At 37.2% G+C, this 18357-nt stretch overlaps 1 protein-coding gene across 2 annotated transcripts in view; it reads left to right on the plus strand.

The window, feature by feature from the left end:
- Positions 1-17938, plus strand: part of LOC141605646 (uncharacterized) — a 31675-nt gene extending 13737 nt beyond the window's left edge. Inside the window, exons 4-18 of one of the 2 annotated variants that reach the window (XM_074424526.1) lie at positions 420-938; positions 1077-1325; positions 1781-1846; positions 3090-3269; positions 3589-3640; positions 3721-4002; positions 4832-4942; positions 5982-6173; positions 6714-6989; positions 9642-10262; positions 10341-10813; positions 10918-10978; positions 11089-11157; positions 11624-12200; positions 17399-17938. In XM_074424526.1, the coding sequence (XP_074280627.1) occupies positions 420-938; positions 1077-1325; positions 1781-1846; positions 3090-3269; positions 3589-3640; positions 3721-4002; positions 4832-4942; positions 5982-6173; positions 6714-6989; positions 9642-10262; positions 10341-10813; positions 10918-10978; positions 11089-11157; positions 11624-11710 (3238 nt within the window). In that variant the 3' untranslated portion in view covers positions 11711-12200; positions 17399-17938. Of the gene's footprint in view, positions 1-419; positions 939-1070; positions 1326-1780; positions 1847-3089; positions 3270-3588; positions 3641-3720; positions 4003-4831; positions 4943-5981; positions 6174-6713; positions 6990-9641; positions 10263-10340; positions 10814-10917; positions 10979-11088; positions 11158-11623; positions 12201-17398 lie in introns of both variants that reach the window. The other variant, XM_074424525.1, reaches the window with a different exon arrangement.
- Positions 17939-18357: the final 419 nt, after the last annotated feature.

An 18357-nucleotide genomic window follows, 5' to 3' on the forward strand; every position in this document is an offset into this window, starting at 1 on the left:
AATGATTTGGGGTCGGCTGACATGAATCATCCTTTAGAACCGTCCATGAGTGAACGCACTAAGAAGTGCAGCGCGTCGCTTCTGAGGAGACGCCCCAACGATGTTCAAATTCCGATTCATGTCCATAAAATGTGAAGTTTTTATACTGGCTGCCACAGACTTACCGCAACCCTCCTCCTTTCTCCGGGCTTGGGACCGGCAGTGAATGCCCGAAAACTCTCACAGGCGGAGTTCTATCGCTACTGTAATTATGAACGTAAAATTTATCGAACTCATCTTGGATGTGCTTCGTACTTGGTTATTTGTACCTTTCCATGCCTATTTCTCGTTTAGTATTTTCAGATAGTTTATTTATGACAATCAATTGCAACTATTTGATATCCTTTCTAAGTCGACATGCCTGTTTCTTGCGGGCGCAGATATAAGCCTAGCGAAGAAATATTGTTGCAGATTGATAAGTTCTGCGTGCATATTATTACGGAATGCGATATTGGTCTAAGCCGTAAGTTATTGCCTTGGTCACACTCCTTGAACCAACAATCTGGTACTACAACAACATTGTCAAATAGCGTTACTCCTGTACCTGTTTCTAGCTTTGCTTCTCCTACACTCATCAAATCTTTGAAATATGTCCGTTCCCTGGTCGCACAACATATTCCAAGGCGGTCATTTCAGCCCGCTGCTTTTGCTGGAGCTCCTACCGCATCAAAGCAGTTTCTTCCTTCTTTGTCTTCTTTATTAAGTAGATCTTTTAATTCTCAGTTAAGTCCTGCTAAGAGTTTGGAGCCACCGGGAAGGATAGATTCCACTGTGTCTGTGCCAAGCCAAAGAAAGATTGAAAGTTGTGAGGGAATAGATGATACAGAATACATCACCTCTGATGTTCTGAAATGGCGTTGGGCTGGGGATCAACATTCTTCTGTTGCTTTAGCAGATGGGTAATATCTCTGACTTTGCTTGTTGTTTGTCTCAATTCCTTTCCAGGAATTGCTGCAATTTGTCACTGTTTGTAGTTGATTTGGCGTTTCTGCTCTTTACTTGACTGAAGACTTAATCTAAATTGTTTCAAGCTGCAGTGGCCACAATTTGAATGCTCAAGATTTGATGAGATCTAATTTGCTTGAAGTGGGTGCAGCTGCCTTACTTGTTGCTGACATAGATGTTAAAAAAGGCCCATGGAAACACTTTGGTACTGCTGATATGCCTTATCTTGATCAATTGTTGCAGCCATCAATGTCACCAGGGAACAATAATTCCTCAGCGCGTCACCACTTGAGAATTATTACTGCATCTAAACGTACTAAATCTGGATCTCAACAGATATGGTAAGTCTATGAATGTGCTTGGTTTTTCGTCATCTCTGTATTTTTGCCCACTCAGGTAAAAGGATCTCAGTTAGGCATCACTCAGTGTGCTGAATTTGACATTTCCTGCCTTAAACACCATTAGGTTTAATTTGGGTCCACATTCCTAATATCAAGTTCTATCTCCGATTCATTTTTCTGGTGTGAAGGGCGGGATTCTCTTTACATCTACTTGGCTGCTAGATGGACTAAGTAAAATATGTAGGTGGCTTTTAGGTTCAATTTAGGTTCTGAAATTGAGTTGATTTTCTTCATAATCCTTGTGAACTCCTTTCTAATATTTAGCTAGTTGCTGTCGTTAGATAATCAGGTAAACTGGTTGCATATTAACTCGTTTTATTTTATTTTTACTTTCTATATAAAGTTCGTTAGGATTCTGGTGTTTGACCACTGCTTGTGCCATTCTTTTTAATCAGGGAGGACTGCTCAGTTAGCACATTTCGACCACGAGCTCGACCGTTGTTTCAATACCGCCACTATAGGTAGGACATATCTAATACATTATTGTTTGTAAAATAATTACTTAATGCTTGGTTATTATCCTTATTGTTTGATCCATCTCTCTGCGCAACCAATGCCATAGGTACTTGAATGAAGTTGTTTCTGTGTATTCCAACAACATTTATCCAACAAAATTGAACTTATGTGCAATTGTTTACTAGTTGGAATCCTGCATCTTCATTTGTTTAGTAATACTACCTATATCCCCTTTGTATTGTACCCTTTTGACCTTGATGTTGGACTTTCACCAAATGTATGTACAGGTACAATGTCAAATTTGTCACATTTGATTTATCAAAATAGCTATTTTCATATTCTCTTTCTAACAAAGTTAACTATTTCTATACCGTGAGGCTAAAGTGGTCAAAGTTCACAGCCAAAGTCTAAGTTTGACATTATATATGTGATGGAGGGAGTATTTATTACACCATATTTTGTTAACAAAAAGTTTTTAAACATTGAGACTGTAATCCCTTGTGAAGTAAATGGTAGCCAAGACACATTTAACTTATTAAGAAATTAATGAAAGTTAGTATATACGAGGGAGTATTTATTACACCATATTTTGTTACCAAAAAGTTTTTAAACATTGAGACTGTAATCCCTTGTGAAGTAAATGGTAGCCAAGACACATTTAACTTATTAAGAAATTAATGAAAGTTAGTATATACGATAAGTATCTAATGGCATCCTCCTGTGGTATTTAATTTCGGCTTTGATAGTGTATCACAACTGTGTTAAAAAGGTTTTGAAGGTAGCCGCGTATATAGACAATCTTCTCTTTGTGGCGTAACAACCAAGATCAGGGGACAATGACTGATTCTAAGTTCAAATCCACATACAAGATTGTATTCAATTGCTCCCCTCCAACAACTACCACTCTTACTACATTACTTTAATTTCTCAAGGGTTCCGCAAACAGTGGGGCCTGGGAGGTTGGATACACACACAACAAAGAGGGGCGATTTCCAAATGAACCCAGATGAAAATTGCGTCGATAATTGCATTTGATGACTGCTACTTCTTTAGTGGGACATTTTGCTATAATTCATCATTATCCAAACCAAAGACTACCGAATCTTTGCAACATTGAAAATGGAAACACCATGGCCCTCTCGTATGAAAATGCTGCAAAGGGTTTGGATGTTAAAAATAATCTTCATGCTGCTTGCTCTTCGTGTGACTCCTGTCCTGTTCTGACACATTCTTGTTTGAATGATCTAGTGAACAACAGCCTCTGAAATTAAATCCTACTGAGGTGGGCGAGGTGATTGCAGCTGTGTGCTCAGAGACATTAACTCCAAATTTGAATCTTATGACCATTTCAACTGGGTTAAGCAGTCATCGTTCGAAGCCATCAATCGATGTGGCTGTTAGTGTTCTTATCAAACTTGTGATTGACATGTAAGTTCCATGATTTCATCTGGAATGTTAGTGGCTCCTATCTTGTGAAGTCTATCTTAATGTGTTCATTGATAACCTTGACTTTTGCGGTCTTAAATACATGAAAGCTAAACTCACCTTAATCAAATGGCCTTCCTTTTGAAATATCGCCCATGATTATTTTTATCAGTTTATTTTTCTTGTTTCAAATTCTATAACTATGGCGACCTCTTGAAAAAGATTGTAACTAAACTGCGTTTTTCTTTCGGTATGATACATGATGTGGTTTTACCATAATGGGCGTCGATCATTGCTAAATATTCCTCATCTCTATATCTAGGTACGTTTTGGATTCTGAATCTGCTGCTCCTCTCACTCTCTCTATGTTGGAGGTGCTATTTTGAATCCATACTCTCCTCTTATAATGTTAGAAATTTGACATAGCATCTTAGTGACAAGGGTCTATTTACAGGATATGGTTTGTTCTCCCAGATTATCTTCTAGAACTCGTGCCTTTGACTTGATTCTCAATCTGGCTGTTCATGCTCATCTATTGGAGCCGGTTGTGCGTGATGATGTTTCAACCATAGAAGAAGATTATTCACAAGAATTGACCTTTGACAATGAGACCCATGTTGAAACACAAAAGAAGAAATCAGATTCATGTAATAAGGCAGGACTCTCTTCGGCTATTGACAAGTTTGAGTCCTGGATTCTAAACATTCTGTATGAGATTCTTATGCTTCTTGTCCAGGTAAATGAATCATCGACTTTTAACATCTTTGCCTTAGCAATTTGACAATGTTTTTATCATGCTCCTCTGGATAATAGATTAATGAAGTGCAATAGTTCTAGTCAAGGTAACAGATAATGCAGGCTCTTTCTAGTGAAGTCACCTGAAGTAGTTCCTTATAGATGACAATATGGCCAATATTTTCGAACTTACACAAGTTAGCTTATGCTCACATATTAATTTTATTGATTCGTTTGTCAATATGTGATTATTCGCTCCTCTAAAATAATTAAATAGCACCACACAATGAATCGATATGGACAAATGAATCTATAAAATTAATATCACAAGATTTATGGAGTCTACGATCGAATAGATAGTTATCCCTTTCGCAATGTTTTTCCCCTTATTCTTTCCTGGATGCTTACCTGTGTTCAGAGATCTTTCTTTTCTTACCACAGGTTTATATCACAAGATTTATGGAGTCTACGATCGAATAGATAGTTATCCCTTTCGCAATGTTTTTTTCTGATTCTTTCCTGGATGCATACCTGTGTTCATAGATCTTTCTTTTCTTATACTAAAGAATATATAATTTGTGCATTTTGTTGGTGATTTAAGTAGCTTTTGTAGCGTGAATTCCTAAGTTCAGATATTTATCGCTTATATTGATAGCTTCAATCCTCCATCCTTTAAGTCCCCCCATCCCCCACACAAAAAAATAAAATTGAAAGACCAGACAAGAAAGGAAGAACATTTTCTATTGACTTGGTAACAACTGCAGACTGTTTATATTCATTTAACTTCTCATCTACAACCAATCTAATCTTTTGTGGTGCATAAATCACAGATAGAAGAGGAAGAAGAATCTGTTTGGGCATCTGCTTTGAGTTGTTTGCTTTACTTTGTCTGCGATCGAGGCAAAATACGAAGGAGCCGATTAAAAGGCCTTGACATTCGGGTCGGTACTTTCCTTCCATTTTTTATTTGGATGCATAGCATACTTTGACTATGCACTGTGACTGTTGGATTAATAGCAATAACCTCCTCCCCCCCCCCCCCCCTTTCCTCTATTACAACAACAACAACATCAGAGCCTCAATCCCAAAATGATTTGGGGTCGGCTGACATGAATCATCCTTTAGAACCTTCCAAGGGTGAACGCACACCTCAAAATGCGAATAGACAAGGGGGAAATGAAAAACAAAGGGAGAGCGAAAAAGTAATGCAAAGTCAAGTTAAACTCACAGGTTTTAAAATCGAATTCCGGATTTCTTTTATAAAAACTTAAAGTTTAAATCGAGAGAAAAGATTAAAACGATTTAGAAAACCGAAATATAATTAAGGATCCGGAATGCCTTAAAAGTAAACCAAGTAAAATATATAAGAAAGTGGTTGGTAAAAAAGTGTAATAAAGGAGAGAAGAACAAATAATTTAATTTTTTTAAATTAAATAAAAACACTAAATATGTCAGAAAAACATCAAATACTAAAAATCCACATGTATCCTTTATTACTTAATAAAAAAAGTCCACCTCCCTATTACCTCAGAACTTGCCTCTGTCTGTTATCTGGTAGTGCTGCCTTTTTTGTTCTTTCTGCTAGGGTACTAGGATTTTAAGATTTTACTCGTAATATTTTGACAGTATATTTTTTGAAAAGGAAGAATTCATTAATAGAATGCCGACCCGCGCTTATGAGAACCGAAGAATGTTTTGCCTTTTTTGTTTGCTTATATGTTACTTTTACTCTCTAACCTGCTGTGTGGACTATTGATTATGTTTATTTATTTATTTATTTTATTGGATTTTATTTCTGGACTTATTGCTGAACACAATTAAATTAATTGAATAAATTGACTTGTCTAATTGGAGGTCTTAAAGTTTTAGTTCTCTTCAGCATTATATCTTCACTTGCTGCAAAATATTCAAGCAGCCCATGGCATACTCCTTAGTGCCTATTGATCTGAACCTTTTGTTATCTTATAATTCTTAATTCAGGTGGTTAAGGCATTGATAGAAATCAGTCGGAGTAGTTCATGGGCTGAGATTGTTCACTCCAAGCTCGTTTTAATATTAGTGAGAATGTTCTATGATTTTTCTGATGAAGATAGCTTAACCTCTCATGCTACCCTTAAATTTCTTGCTGATCAAGTTGATATGATTGGAGGAATTGATTTCATCTTCTTGGAGGTAAGATTACTATATGGCCTATAGAGGATTTACTCTGCCTCTTTTTTTGTTTATGGAGAAGTGGGGCCACTGGGCAAATACCTATAGGGTAATTGTGATTTGTGATTATTTGTTTCTCTCTTTTTCTTCAGTCTCTAAGTCCAGCTTTTTTTTATTAGTACTTTTTCATGTATAGCTTCCTTTCCTGTAGAATTTCAACTGGTAGTAACATTTATTTGGGGGGGGGGGGGGGGGGGAGCACTATCGGAGTCCGACGTCAAATTTTGGATCCCTCTAAAATAAGTTCCTGTGTTTTGAGATTTCAAAGATCTGACACTCGGATCTATAAATGCGTCGGATCCTCATGCATGAGTCCGACCATCGTAGAGGTGAAGTGGAAGAAATGAAAGGAAAGGTATTTGCTACTCAACTAACAAAGTGAGCCTGGCAACAAATCTAGCTAATGTGTATGGAAATCATAAATGTTGATGTAGTATGCTATTTTTCTTAATGTATATGGAAGTTTGTTCTCTTAATTTTTGTCATTACCATGTAATGTAGTATTCACTGGCAAGAACAACTGACGAAAGGAGAAATCTGTACTCATTGCTCTTTGACCATGTTCTGCATCAACTAAATGTAGCAAATATTGCTTCTGGAGTTCCTGAGCATGGCATTGGGGAAATTCAACCTCTTGCAACATTGCTTTATCTTGCAAATGCTCCGGAAGCCTTTCATATTTCAGTTAAGCTAGGGGTGCAAGGTATCGGCGAACTTCTGAGAAGATCAGTCTCTGCCACATTATCCAGATATTCAGATAGTGAACGATTGAACAATGTGAGTCTCTTGTTTTTTCTCCCTTTCCTCTCTTCGTTGGGTGCATTTGTGAAAATGGTTACCATTAGATAACAACGTTACCCTAGTGCCTGAAATGCTTCATATGAAAATATAAATAGACCGTATTGTAATGATCCACAATGAAATTGTCTTGAGGGCTTGACTGACGATTACTTAACAGAAAAAAATGCTTTCCTGACTCATTTTACAATGTCTCATCTTATGTCAAAAGAATAACTCTGGTCTGGCTCTGTGACAGGCTATCACACACCTCTTAAAAATACCCTACGGTCTCTAACTAATGCAGTCAGGGAGAGACTTTTCGTATTCTAAATGCAATTAAGCAAGTTTGTCAAGTCACAATTTCGGTTGTTTGATTTTGATAGCTAAACTATAACAATAAGTAAATGAGAAGAATGTAAATGATGATAAAACTATATAGAGAAAGAGCTAGGGTCGTCGGTTCATTATGGATGTCATAGGGCAAGATATGGGTCATAAATCAATCTAGTAAATCGGTCTAAAGGGTAATGACAAGGTCCTCTCGGATTGCTAATCGCCCTAGAATGCACCTAACGGGCTCTCACTACGTATTAGGTTACCCTATCAATTGCAACAGGTCGATTCCGTGTCTATTTCGTTTCAGGCTCTTGATCTTAGGCCAGGAATTACCAATTCAAATAAGCAATTAAGGCCTTTAACTAATTATTTGCGATTAGAGATTGCAATTAACGATTTAGATTAATAAAGATGATTGATTTAATAACCTTATGCATATACCCAATTAATCCATAAATCCTCTAAACCCTAGTGATGTAATAGCTACTCATGATTTGATTAATAACAAAAGCAATAATGATAAGAGCAATAACGAATGATTTCATATCTAAAGAACAATATGAATAATTAAGCGTAAAACAAAGAACTAGGGAAGAGAGAATATATGAACCAACAAAGAGGAAGAAAGAACAGGGATTAATTAAATTACCAAATGAAAGGAACTAGTAGCAATAACAAGGGAGAATAATCCAATCTAAGGAAACAAGATGCAAAGTACTAAGAGGAAACTATTTAGGGTTCTAAACTCTGTAGTCTAACGTAATGGTAGTCTAGGTCTCTCACCTCTTTTATGTTCCGAGCTATTTAAACGAAAATTACACTTAAAAATTACGAAGTACGGAGTCAAAACGAGCCAGGTGGTAAATCGACCAAGCAGGCAAGTCGACCGACCCAGTCCATAGGTCAGTCGACCTATACTCCAGGTTCAGGTCGGTCGACCTCCGTCCCGCATTTCCTGCAACGCGCATTGAACTTCACAAGACTGCCATTTCTTTGTTACTTGGCCTACTCGAGCGTTTTCGGTGGCGTTGGAAAGCTAACAGGATAAGCTTTCATCTCCAATCACTTGATTATCAATTGTAGAACTCGAGTTATGGCATAAAGTGGGCATACGTAGTGTGAAGCTCTTCCTTTGCTCGACAAACCATCATCCATGGGCAATGGTCAACATATCTAGCCCGTTAATCAATTGAACATCTTAGTTAAGCTTCCCTACTTTGGTACAGACTCCAGAGGAATGATTTCCATGCTCTATTTGTATCGAGACTAGGGACGGAAGTTTATTTCACCCTTATTGAAGGGACTTGGCTTGCATTCACATACTTGGGCAAATAACCTGCAAAAGTCATAACAAGTACCCAAAGTAGCATCTAAAATGCATAGAAATGCGTGCCAAAATAGATGAATAATCGCATATAAAGGCACGCATCACTCTATATGATATGGAAAGTGGACAAAATTTGAGTTTCTTCTAGACATTCATGAACCTTATTCAGGATTTGTCAGGTTGTTTTTAGCAAGTAGATTTGGGCAAATATCCAAGTTTTAAATAGTTTTGAGTAGAAAAAAGGGAGTTAATATTCAACGCATTTACTACCTTTGTCACCCAACACTACGATGAGACCCTCCTTTCTGAGCCAATAAACAAGGACTCAGGGTTATCTGATTTGGTATTAATATGTAACATATTCTAAGCAATGCCATGATATGAATATGTATGGACTAGATTACAATTCTCCGGCATCAGCGACTTTGGTAATCGATAATGGACCACTTGATCCCAGTAGGCAGAGCTTGTTACTGAAATTGTTGAAATATCGTACGAATTTATTAGAAGACACTCCGCTCTGCCAGCAATGTGAATCTTATCATTTATTGGAAGTACAGATATTACAGGTGGTCTACTTTTATGAAGGATATAGACTTGTAGCAAAATGATTCTGAAAGTAGCCAATTACGTTTTACTGATGTCATTGGCACTTTTTTTAACTGACACGGGCTTAGCGCGTAAAAATGTCACACAACATACTCGTCGGCGCTTATAACCATGTAATTCCATTGTAACTTTGGATTTAGGATTGTCACCAAGTAGCGTGTATTCTAGTGATGATGATGATTCATTTATGGGATTAATTTAATGCTTTTTGTACTTGCCCTCCTCCATTCGAAGCTTGTTTATCCTCCGTTTGTGTGCCTGGAGTGCCCTCATCCACCCATTGTTGCTTTCTGAGCCACTTCTAGTTACCTACTCATGGACAATTTGTTATGACTTTCTCATGCTTATGTCTGTCTGTGGTGTGTTTGCTTGTCCAGATCCTTGAGAAGATCACGACCAAGTTTGATTCTATAATAAACTCATTTACTCATCTTCAAAAAGAGTTCTCTGATTCAAGACAGCTCACGAAAACATGCAGACTTTTGAAAAGTATTGATGATGGAGATTTAGGGAGGAGTATTGCTAAGAAAGCTAAGTTGTCATGGGCAACTCTGCATTCTCTTCTTCATTCTGATCGAATTCCTTGTCGCCAGAATGGGTATATATGGTTGGGTGATCTGCTCGTTTTGGAAGTAAGCAAGGAGGGTGGTGACAAGTTATTATCAAATATATGTAGCTTGCAGCAGCAGATCAATTTAGTTGACCTGAAAGATCCTTCTGCTCTCCCTGAGATTCCTCTGTCCGTCTGGCTAATGTGTGGCTTGTTGAAGTCGAAGAAAAACACCATTAGAGCAGGCTTTCTATTTGTTCTGGAAGTTCTTCTCATGCGATGTAAATTTTTGTTGGATGAGAATGAGCTGGACCATTCAGTCAATAGAGATGAGGATCCTCAGGGGGATAATTGTCTTGAAAAAGCAAACTCAGTGATAGACATCATGAGCTGTTGCTTGTCACTGGTAACTCAACTAAATGAGACAGATCACTTCAATATTTTGAAGGTATTTGGGTGTATAACTTGTTGGTGGTTACACAACAAAATTAAATTCGGTCTAAGAGTTGCTTGAATTTTTTTGCAGATGTGTGACATTTTATTCTCCCAGTTGTGTCTTAAAGTTCCTCCTGCATCCACAGATGCAAGCCAGCGTAAAAGAGGTTCAAGTGGCTCAGATGTAAATAACAATGAGCTAGGTGACTGTGTTCCCCTGCAAGAGAATCTTCAGCGTAGAGGACCAGAGGATGCTGATAACTTTTATACGACATTGGTTTGTGAGACATCATCAATGGCTGCCTTGCTTCTTCAAGGAAGAGTAATTGTTCCTTTACAGTTGGTTTCACGAGTTCCCGCTGTTTTGTTTTATTGGCCTTTGATTCAACTTGCTGGCGCTGCGACTGATAACATTGCTTTGGGAGTCTCTGTTGGCAGTAAGGGTAGAGGAAACCTACCAGGTGCCACATCAGACATTCGTGCCGCTCTTCTTTTACTTCTAATTGCAAAATGCACGGCCGATCCTACTGCTTTTGAAGAAGTCGATGGAGAAGATTTTTTTAGGTGCCCTCTCTCTCTCACTAACCTATCTTTCTCTCTTTCTGATTAGTTATTCTCTCACTTTTGTTATGGTAAAGGTGTAAAATGGGTGCCTTTTATTTCTGTAGACAACTCCTGGATGATACGGACTCAAGGGTGGCTTATTACTCGTCGGCTTTCCTTTTGAAGGCATGTATTTTTATCATTTTTTGTGGATGTTAGCTTTATTTAGTGGTATGATTCACCCTCTAAATGGTATGATATATGTTGACAAAGAAATCTATGTATGTAAAACACAGAGAATGATGACGGCAGATTTTGATAATTACCAGCGCAGACTTCAAAAACTTGTTATTAGAGCGCAGCAGGTATCCTTTCATTGTAAAATGTTTTGGACTATGATTACCAGTAGATGTTTCTCTGGTGTCTGCTTTCATAATATTATCCCCACTACTTTAATGTATGGTTTAATCTCCCTCTAGTCCTCTGCCCATGGGGCAATTGAACAATAAGTCCTTGCTTTCCCTATGGAAGATACATAATATGAGCAACATGCCTTTGTTACTCAGCCCCTTCCGACATATGATCTATTTAAGCAAAATGGCTAAAATTGTTAGCACTTTTTATATTTTGAAGTATTAGTTGCTTGATGTCAATCTCAATGCATTTGTTTGATATGGCTATGAGTCATTGGGACCAATCTCTATGTTAAACACTTAGGGTTCATGGGAGCTTTTCAGGCACCAAGGTAATGTTTTAGTATGTGACTGTACGTTTAAGAATTCATGGCTACAGCAATAAATAGTTAATTCTTCCTCAAACTCTACAATGCAGAGCAATAATGAAAAACTATTGGAGAATCCTTATCTCCAAATGCGCGGAATACTTCAGTTATTAAATGATCTTGGAAGTGGTCTATAATCTCAGAACTGTTATCTAGAGATTTTAATACCTTCCGTATCCGTGGTCTTTTTCCTTGTTACCTGGGTGAAGCTGAAAGTTATAAAGGATACACAAATCAATATTGGTTATAAAACTGCAATAAGGTCATGATAGATGAGTGCTTGATCCAGTTATTCCATCTGCATTCAGCAAAGTGCATTCCTGACTGATATTTGTGGAACTCTTGGCTGATCTCCTTGTGAATCTCTGAATATATTTTTGGGAAGCCGTAAGCTTTTGAGATGCTTTGGCTTTTGCATCTCGAGTGACACTTATTGAAAGGGTATTATTGTGAGGCTGATATGCACACTTTAGCCTGAAGCTCTTCTTTCAGTCGACATTTAAGATGTGGACCCAGATTTAGCTTGCGGTTGCTCGTGAAAATATGCCTAAGTTTGCATTTTGGTCGCAGAAGCCGTGTTCTCAAATCTGCGATGGGTTTCTTACTCAAAGGAGAGCATCTGCTCAGGTATGCATTATTTATGCATTTAGTTGTGCTAGTTACGTATTGCTTGCTTCTTTGTCAGAGGTTCAGTTTATTCTCATTTGGTAAAATATAGTACTTTTTCTGAGTATACTTAGTTGGTCTTTCATCAAATAGACGTGGGATTGATGTTGCTGGTTAAACTAACCAATTCGTGAGAGTCAAATGTTATACCACTTGGTAATGTGTTGAATAACAATTACAGTGTGCATGGTTTGTAGTATCACACGTGGAACCTTTTATAGTTACCTTTGCCCTTCCTGGTGTCAATACTGAACGTGCTATGGGGACCAGTTGGTTCAATCATCAGTTCTGGCTTCATCCAGAAAATCCATACTGATAGTGCACACTGACATTATAGTATAGCCTTAAGTGTCATGCGGCCGCTGACTAAGAATTTTTTGGTTATTAGTAGACATAATCTCTCTCTTTTTAATCTTATTCCTTTTTCTTTTCCTTTTTTGTTTGGGTTATTTCTGCTGTTTGGCATCTCCAATCTTTGACCCAATGAATAAAAGTTACTAAAAGAACTTGAGTTTTTGTTTGAATCCTAAGAGGATGCATGATACCTAAAAGTTTTTTAATCCTATCTCCAATCTTAAGGTTGAAGATGCTCAACGTCCCTTTTTTTCGGTATGATATTTTGTATCGGAATTCACCTTCTGAAGTCCAATATCACGATCTCTTCAGAATTGTTTTCTCCAAAGAAACTTCCATGAGGGAAGTTGTTTTATGGGATGGCAATCATCATAATTGGAATGTTCTCTTTTTGAGGCTCCCTAATGATCGAAGGGCTTTTTGATTTGAGGCTTGTGGAGTCATGTTCTTGTGTTAAATTTAGTTTGTCATGGAAATGAAGGGATGATTTTGTTACATAATAAATCAAAGCATTTCTTGATTGAGATGTTGAACATCTATTTACTCTTTTATAAAATCCTGACTCTATTGACTTCCCAGGCACTATAATTTGGAATGCAAAGAATGTCCAAAAACTTGTCTTTTGGCGTGGGTTGTAGAAAATGAGAGAATCCCAACAAAAGACATTTTCAAGAGAAGAAATTTTAATTTGGCTAGCCTGTGTTCCTGATGTAATGAGAATGTAGAATCCATTGATCATATTTTACTCTCTTGTCGTATGATCCTGTCATTTTGTCATTTCTTCTCTTTTCCACTTGGATTAGGTTCACTCTCGTAAGGCTAAAGATGATCTTTTTGCTTGAAAGCGAAGGATGAAAATGGGTTAGATCTAGACCTGTCAAAACCGACCTGATACGACCCGAAAACCCGACCCGTTTTTCTTAGGGTTACAAACCCGTTTTTTCGACCCGTGACCCGGTTGACCCGAACCCGAAATGACCCGTTATTTTAGGGTCGAGACCCGACCCGTTGGGTCAAGGGAAAATCATGAATTTTATTAAAAATATTAATAATTATATATTATATTTGAAAATATAGTTAAAAAATTATTTTTTTTATTACTTAAAATTGCAAATTCAACTAAAAAGTTATAACTTTCATAATATTTAATAATAAAATAATTATTAAAAAAACTTTATTTTAATAATTATGTCAATATAATTAATGTAAATGTTGAATATGATTAAAATAATAGTTTTAAAGATGTTTTACTTTTTAAAAAAATATTTTTTAAATTAAAAAAATCGTTTAAAAAAGACGTTAAAAATTATTTCTTGACCCGTATTCTGGCCATAACCCGACCCGTGACCCGTATGACCCGACTTGTATCTGACCCGGCCCGTATTTGACCCAACCCGCATGACCCAACCCAGGACCCGACACGCCCGACCCGTTTGAAGGTCTAGTTAGATCAACAAAATTTGACCTGGCAATGTACTAGCTGTCTTGGAATCTACATAAATTGCATACTTTCATGATCGGGAGACTATCACACATTGTTTGGATAGAGATAAGGGAGGGAAGAGAGGGGAAGGAAAGGGAAATTCTTTTAGTGCCATAATTGTTGAACCTGTCGGGGGAAATTGCTGCTATTAATTAAACTTCTGAAGGGAAGAATAAATATTGTTAAGGATGATAAATTTTCTTTGTTTTGCAACTTTTTATTTATGTGGTTAAAAATGTTTGATATTTGGAAGACATTTTAGTACATTTTAGACATTTAGGTTATTGAAATGAGAAATATCTCAAACGTTAGATCATTAAAGAGAAATGAGTGAAGTGTCACGGTTGTAAAGTTAATTAACTGAAAACTCAAGCATCAGAAGAAAATACTCTTTCCCTATTGTAAGTGTCTTTTATCTTAGGTTTGTGTGAAACATATTATGCTAATTCTAAAACTGTCAATGTTGAGAATATTCATGTTTTAACATTTTCTATTGTAACCAATCGTTGGTTGGCGCAGTGGTAGCATGGGCATGCGCTTCGTAGGGAGGTCTGCGGATCGATCCCCCACAACTGCGATTGGGAGGGGTTTAAATACCGTAATCCTTGGACAAGCCCCGAAATCCGGATTAGTCGGCCCAATGTGGTTCGGATTACCGGATGATTTAGACCAAAAAAAAAACATTTTCTATTGTAGGTCTAAAACTGTCAATGCTGAGAGTATTCATGCCTTAACACTTTCTATAGTAATGTGTTGGGGGGGCGTTTGGTTGGGGGTATTCAGGAAAGGGAAAGGGAAACAAATTGGTTGATACCCTTTGTTGTTGTTTGTTTGACCAAAACAATCTTTCCCTTACCCCCTTCCTTACCCTCAAACTCCTTTAGATCCTTACCCCTCACCCCCCCAAGGTTCACCCCCCCAAGGTATGCCATACCCTTTCCCCTTCAACTCATCTTTTCACTGACCATCCACCACCATAGCTACTAACACCAAACCTAACCACGATCACCATGTGAGGGCTGACACATGCCATCAGGCCACCTAGTCTCCGACAACATCGCCACCACAATTACGAACACCCTCTGCGCCACCCCAACTAACCACCAACCTTTAACTCCTAACATTCATCATCACTGCCAATGGCTTGCGCCAACGACCTTATCCCTTGCGCCGACGACCTTTCGCCATTAATGAAACCATCACCACAAACACCCTTTAAAACCTCCTCCAACATCGCAAATGTCATCCCCCATCCTCGAATATTCCAGATTTGCTGCTTTTTGGGGCCGGGAAGAAGATTTCCGGTGTCAGGGAAGGGTTTTATGGGGTTTTTTGTGGTGGCTATAGTGGTGTCGGGAGGAGTTTCGCATGGAGGAGGGGAGGACGGTGAGAAAAGGCTGTAAATCGGAAGTTGTCGCTGGCACCGGTGACATTTTTTGGTCGGTGGTGGATGATAGTATTGATAGAAATTGGTGTTTGTTGGTTGTGACTATGGTGATAGTACAAATGGGTTAGATAACTGATTCCTTTTCATATTTGCTACCAAACATGAAGTTAAATTTGGGGTTATCCCATTCCTTTCCCTCCTTTACTCTTTCTTGATTCCATTTCCTTTCCCTTTCTCGAACCAAACGCCCGTTATTGAAATGAGAAATATCTCAAACCTTAGATCATTAAAGAGAAATGAGTGAAGTGTCACGGTTGTAAAGTTAATTAACTGAAAACTCAAGCATCAGAAGAAAATACTCTTTCCCTATTGTAAGTGTCTTTTATCTTAGGTTTGTGTGAAACATATTATGCTAATTCGAAAACTGTCAATGTTGAGAATATTCATGTTTTAACATTTTCTATTGTATGTCTAAAACTGTCAATGCTGAGAGTATTCATGCCTTGACACTTTCTATAGTAATGTGTTACGAGAGATGGACTCAGCCAAAGCTTTGGCTTCTGTCTCTGTTTCTCTCCCCTTTTCCCATCCAATTTTGTCATTCAAACTAATATTCAATGAAAACGACAAAAAAAAAGCTCTTACTTCGAATCATATTGGAGTTTTGTATCCATGCATAAGACAAAGCAGTAGCTAATGTGGTAATGACTGGTCCAGTAAGAAGTCGTTCCCAGATCTGACTAGATCGCATGCTGACCTTAGAGTTGTTTGTTGGATTCTACAACTGCATCACTGTGAGTGTGGGACTGCTAGACTTACCCCCAAAAAAAAGTTCCATCTCTGTATACAGCCTACTGTGTAGTGCAGACCAAATATTAAAAATAGCTGTAGAAGTGGGATCCCATAGTGGCAAATGATTCCACTGAAAAGATAAGAGTCGTCTAAGATTTCGTTTCATGGTAACTTGTACGCTGATAAGTGATTTAACACATTGTCTCCAAATATTGTTTTTTTTTTCCGGATAATTTACGTGGTACCCTTGAACTTTGTCACTTTGCACATGATGCCCAATATTTTAAGTTTAAGCACATAATACCCTATAACTTTGATTTTCATGCATAACATACCTTTTTTGTCGCAATAAAAAAATTCAATTGAACATAACTCCTAGACCGGAATTCAGAATCGACCAATTTTTGTTCTAAAATGATTATCTCGTCATACTCGATGATTTGAGGGGGAAAAAATGTCGACTGACGTTTTGTCGGTTTTTTTTGTACAAAAATCTCAAATCAACCGTAATTTCAATCTTAAATTTCCGAATAACTATTCTCGTTTTGTCAAATTTTAGATCTCGAAAAGTTAATCAGTTTGAAGAAAAGAATGGTCAAAATCCGATTTATGGTCTATAATTTATGCTCAATTGAAATTTTTATGAACGATAAGAAGGGCACGTCATGCTTGAAAATCAAACCTCAAGAGTATTTTGTGTATGAACTTAAAAAGTTGGGTACCACATGCAAAATGCCACAGTTCCGGTGTATCACGTGAATTTTTGTTTTTTTTCATAAATTTAAGTTGTCGATATTTCCATTGTATAATTGTTTATTTGTGCAAGAAATTATTGTCAAAGTTGACATCAAGTGACCATCAAAGTCATACGATGGCTCTAAAAATGAAATGGATGTAGTAACTAAATTATTCATCTGTCCAATTGATTTTTTTTTTCTCTTTCTGCTGTCAATGTTTCCATTCGCTCTTGTTCACTACATTTTCCAAAATATGTGAAGAAAATTTTAAATTATGCCATTAACCTGCTCGAAAAGATGGTACCAGCTACGGTTGTTGCAATATTTCAACCTTTAATATTACAATACAATAATACATGCTAATACAATGTCTTACTAATGTTATCTGTGATCTCGAATTTTTCAGGCTTCCCATATCAGGATTCAAACATATATGTGTTACTCATATCAAGGAGCGGTGGCTGGGCGATTTAACTAGATTTGATAGTAGAAGGTGATAAATAGATCCATATTCATCATTGTTTGCATTTTGTTCTCGGTGTTATGCGTGGGATTCCCTGACTGGAGATATTGCTAGATCTCACTGGGAAACCTGTGATAACCGTAACACTAACCTTTCAATCTAATTATTCGGCTAAATTATTCAGTCTTGAAGCTAGTCAGTCAGAATGCCCCAAGTATGTGAAGGTGCCCAGCTCCGTTTTTAAGGGGCTGCTGCGCCCAGTATGGCGTTGCCTTGTATGGTTTGCCGTATAAGAATGTAATCATTTAAGTGTGCTGTAAATGTGTTATTTTGTTCTCCATTTCCCCCGCTAGTGTTGATCCTATAAATTGCCGTTTTTAATCTAAATTGTATCATATCAAAATTTTGACTCAAATATATCTCAGAATGTTGTATTTCTTAGATAATTAAGTGTATAGTAAAACGTAATTTATTTTTGTAGTACGTTTTTTACTCATTATAGTACATTTTTCATAATACTTTCCATTATTTTCCCTTAGCTAAAAACTAAGAGTTGTCTCTCAACAAATAACCTCTAAAATATACCAACTTTTTTCTAAGTAGATTCGAATTCAACAGTACAACGTTTTTTACTCATTATAGTACATTTTTCATAATACTTTCCATTATTTTCCCTTAGCTAAAAACTAAGAGTTGTCTCTCAACAAATAACCTCTAAAATATACCAACTTTTTTCTAAGTAGATTCGAATTCAACAGTACAACATTGGATTTGCTCATAACAAATTTAATCATGAAATCAATATTGACTTCCACTTTCTTTCGGTTCTTTAGCAAGGTTTGGGTTTTATACTTTAGTAGGGTTTGGTTTTGCGGTTCTGCAGTAGGATTATTAACAATTGA

The sequence above is a fragment of the Silene latifolia genome, chromosome 10 (assembly GCF_048544455.1).
Source record: "Silene latifolia isolate original U9 population chromosome 10, ASM4854445v1, whole genome shotgun sequence".
In the NCBI taxonomy this organism is placed as follows: Eukaryota; Viridiplantae; Streptophyta; class Magnoliopsida; order Caryophyllales; family Caryophyllaceae; genus Silene; species Silene latifolia.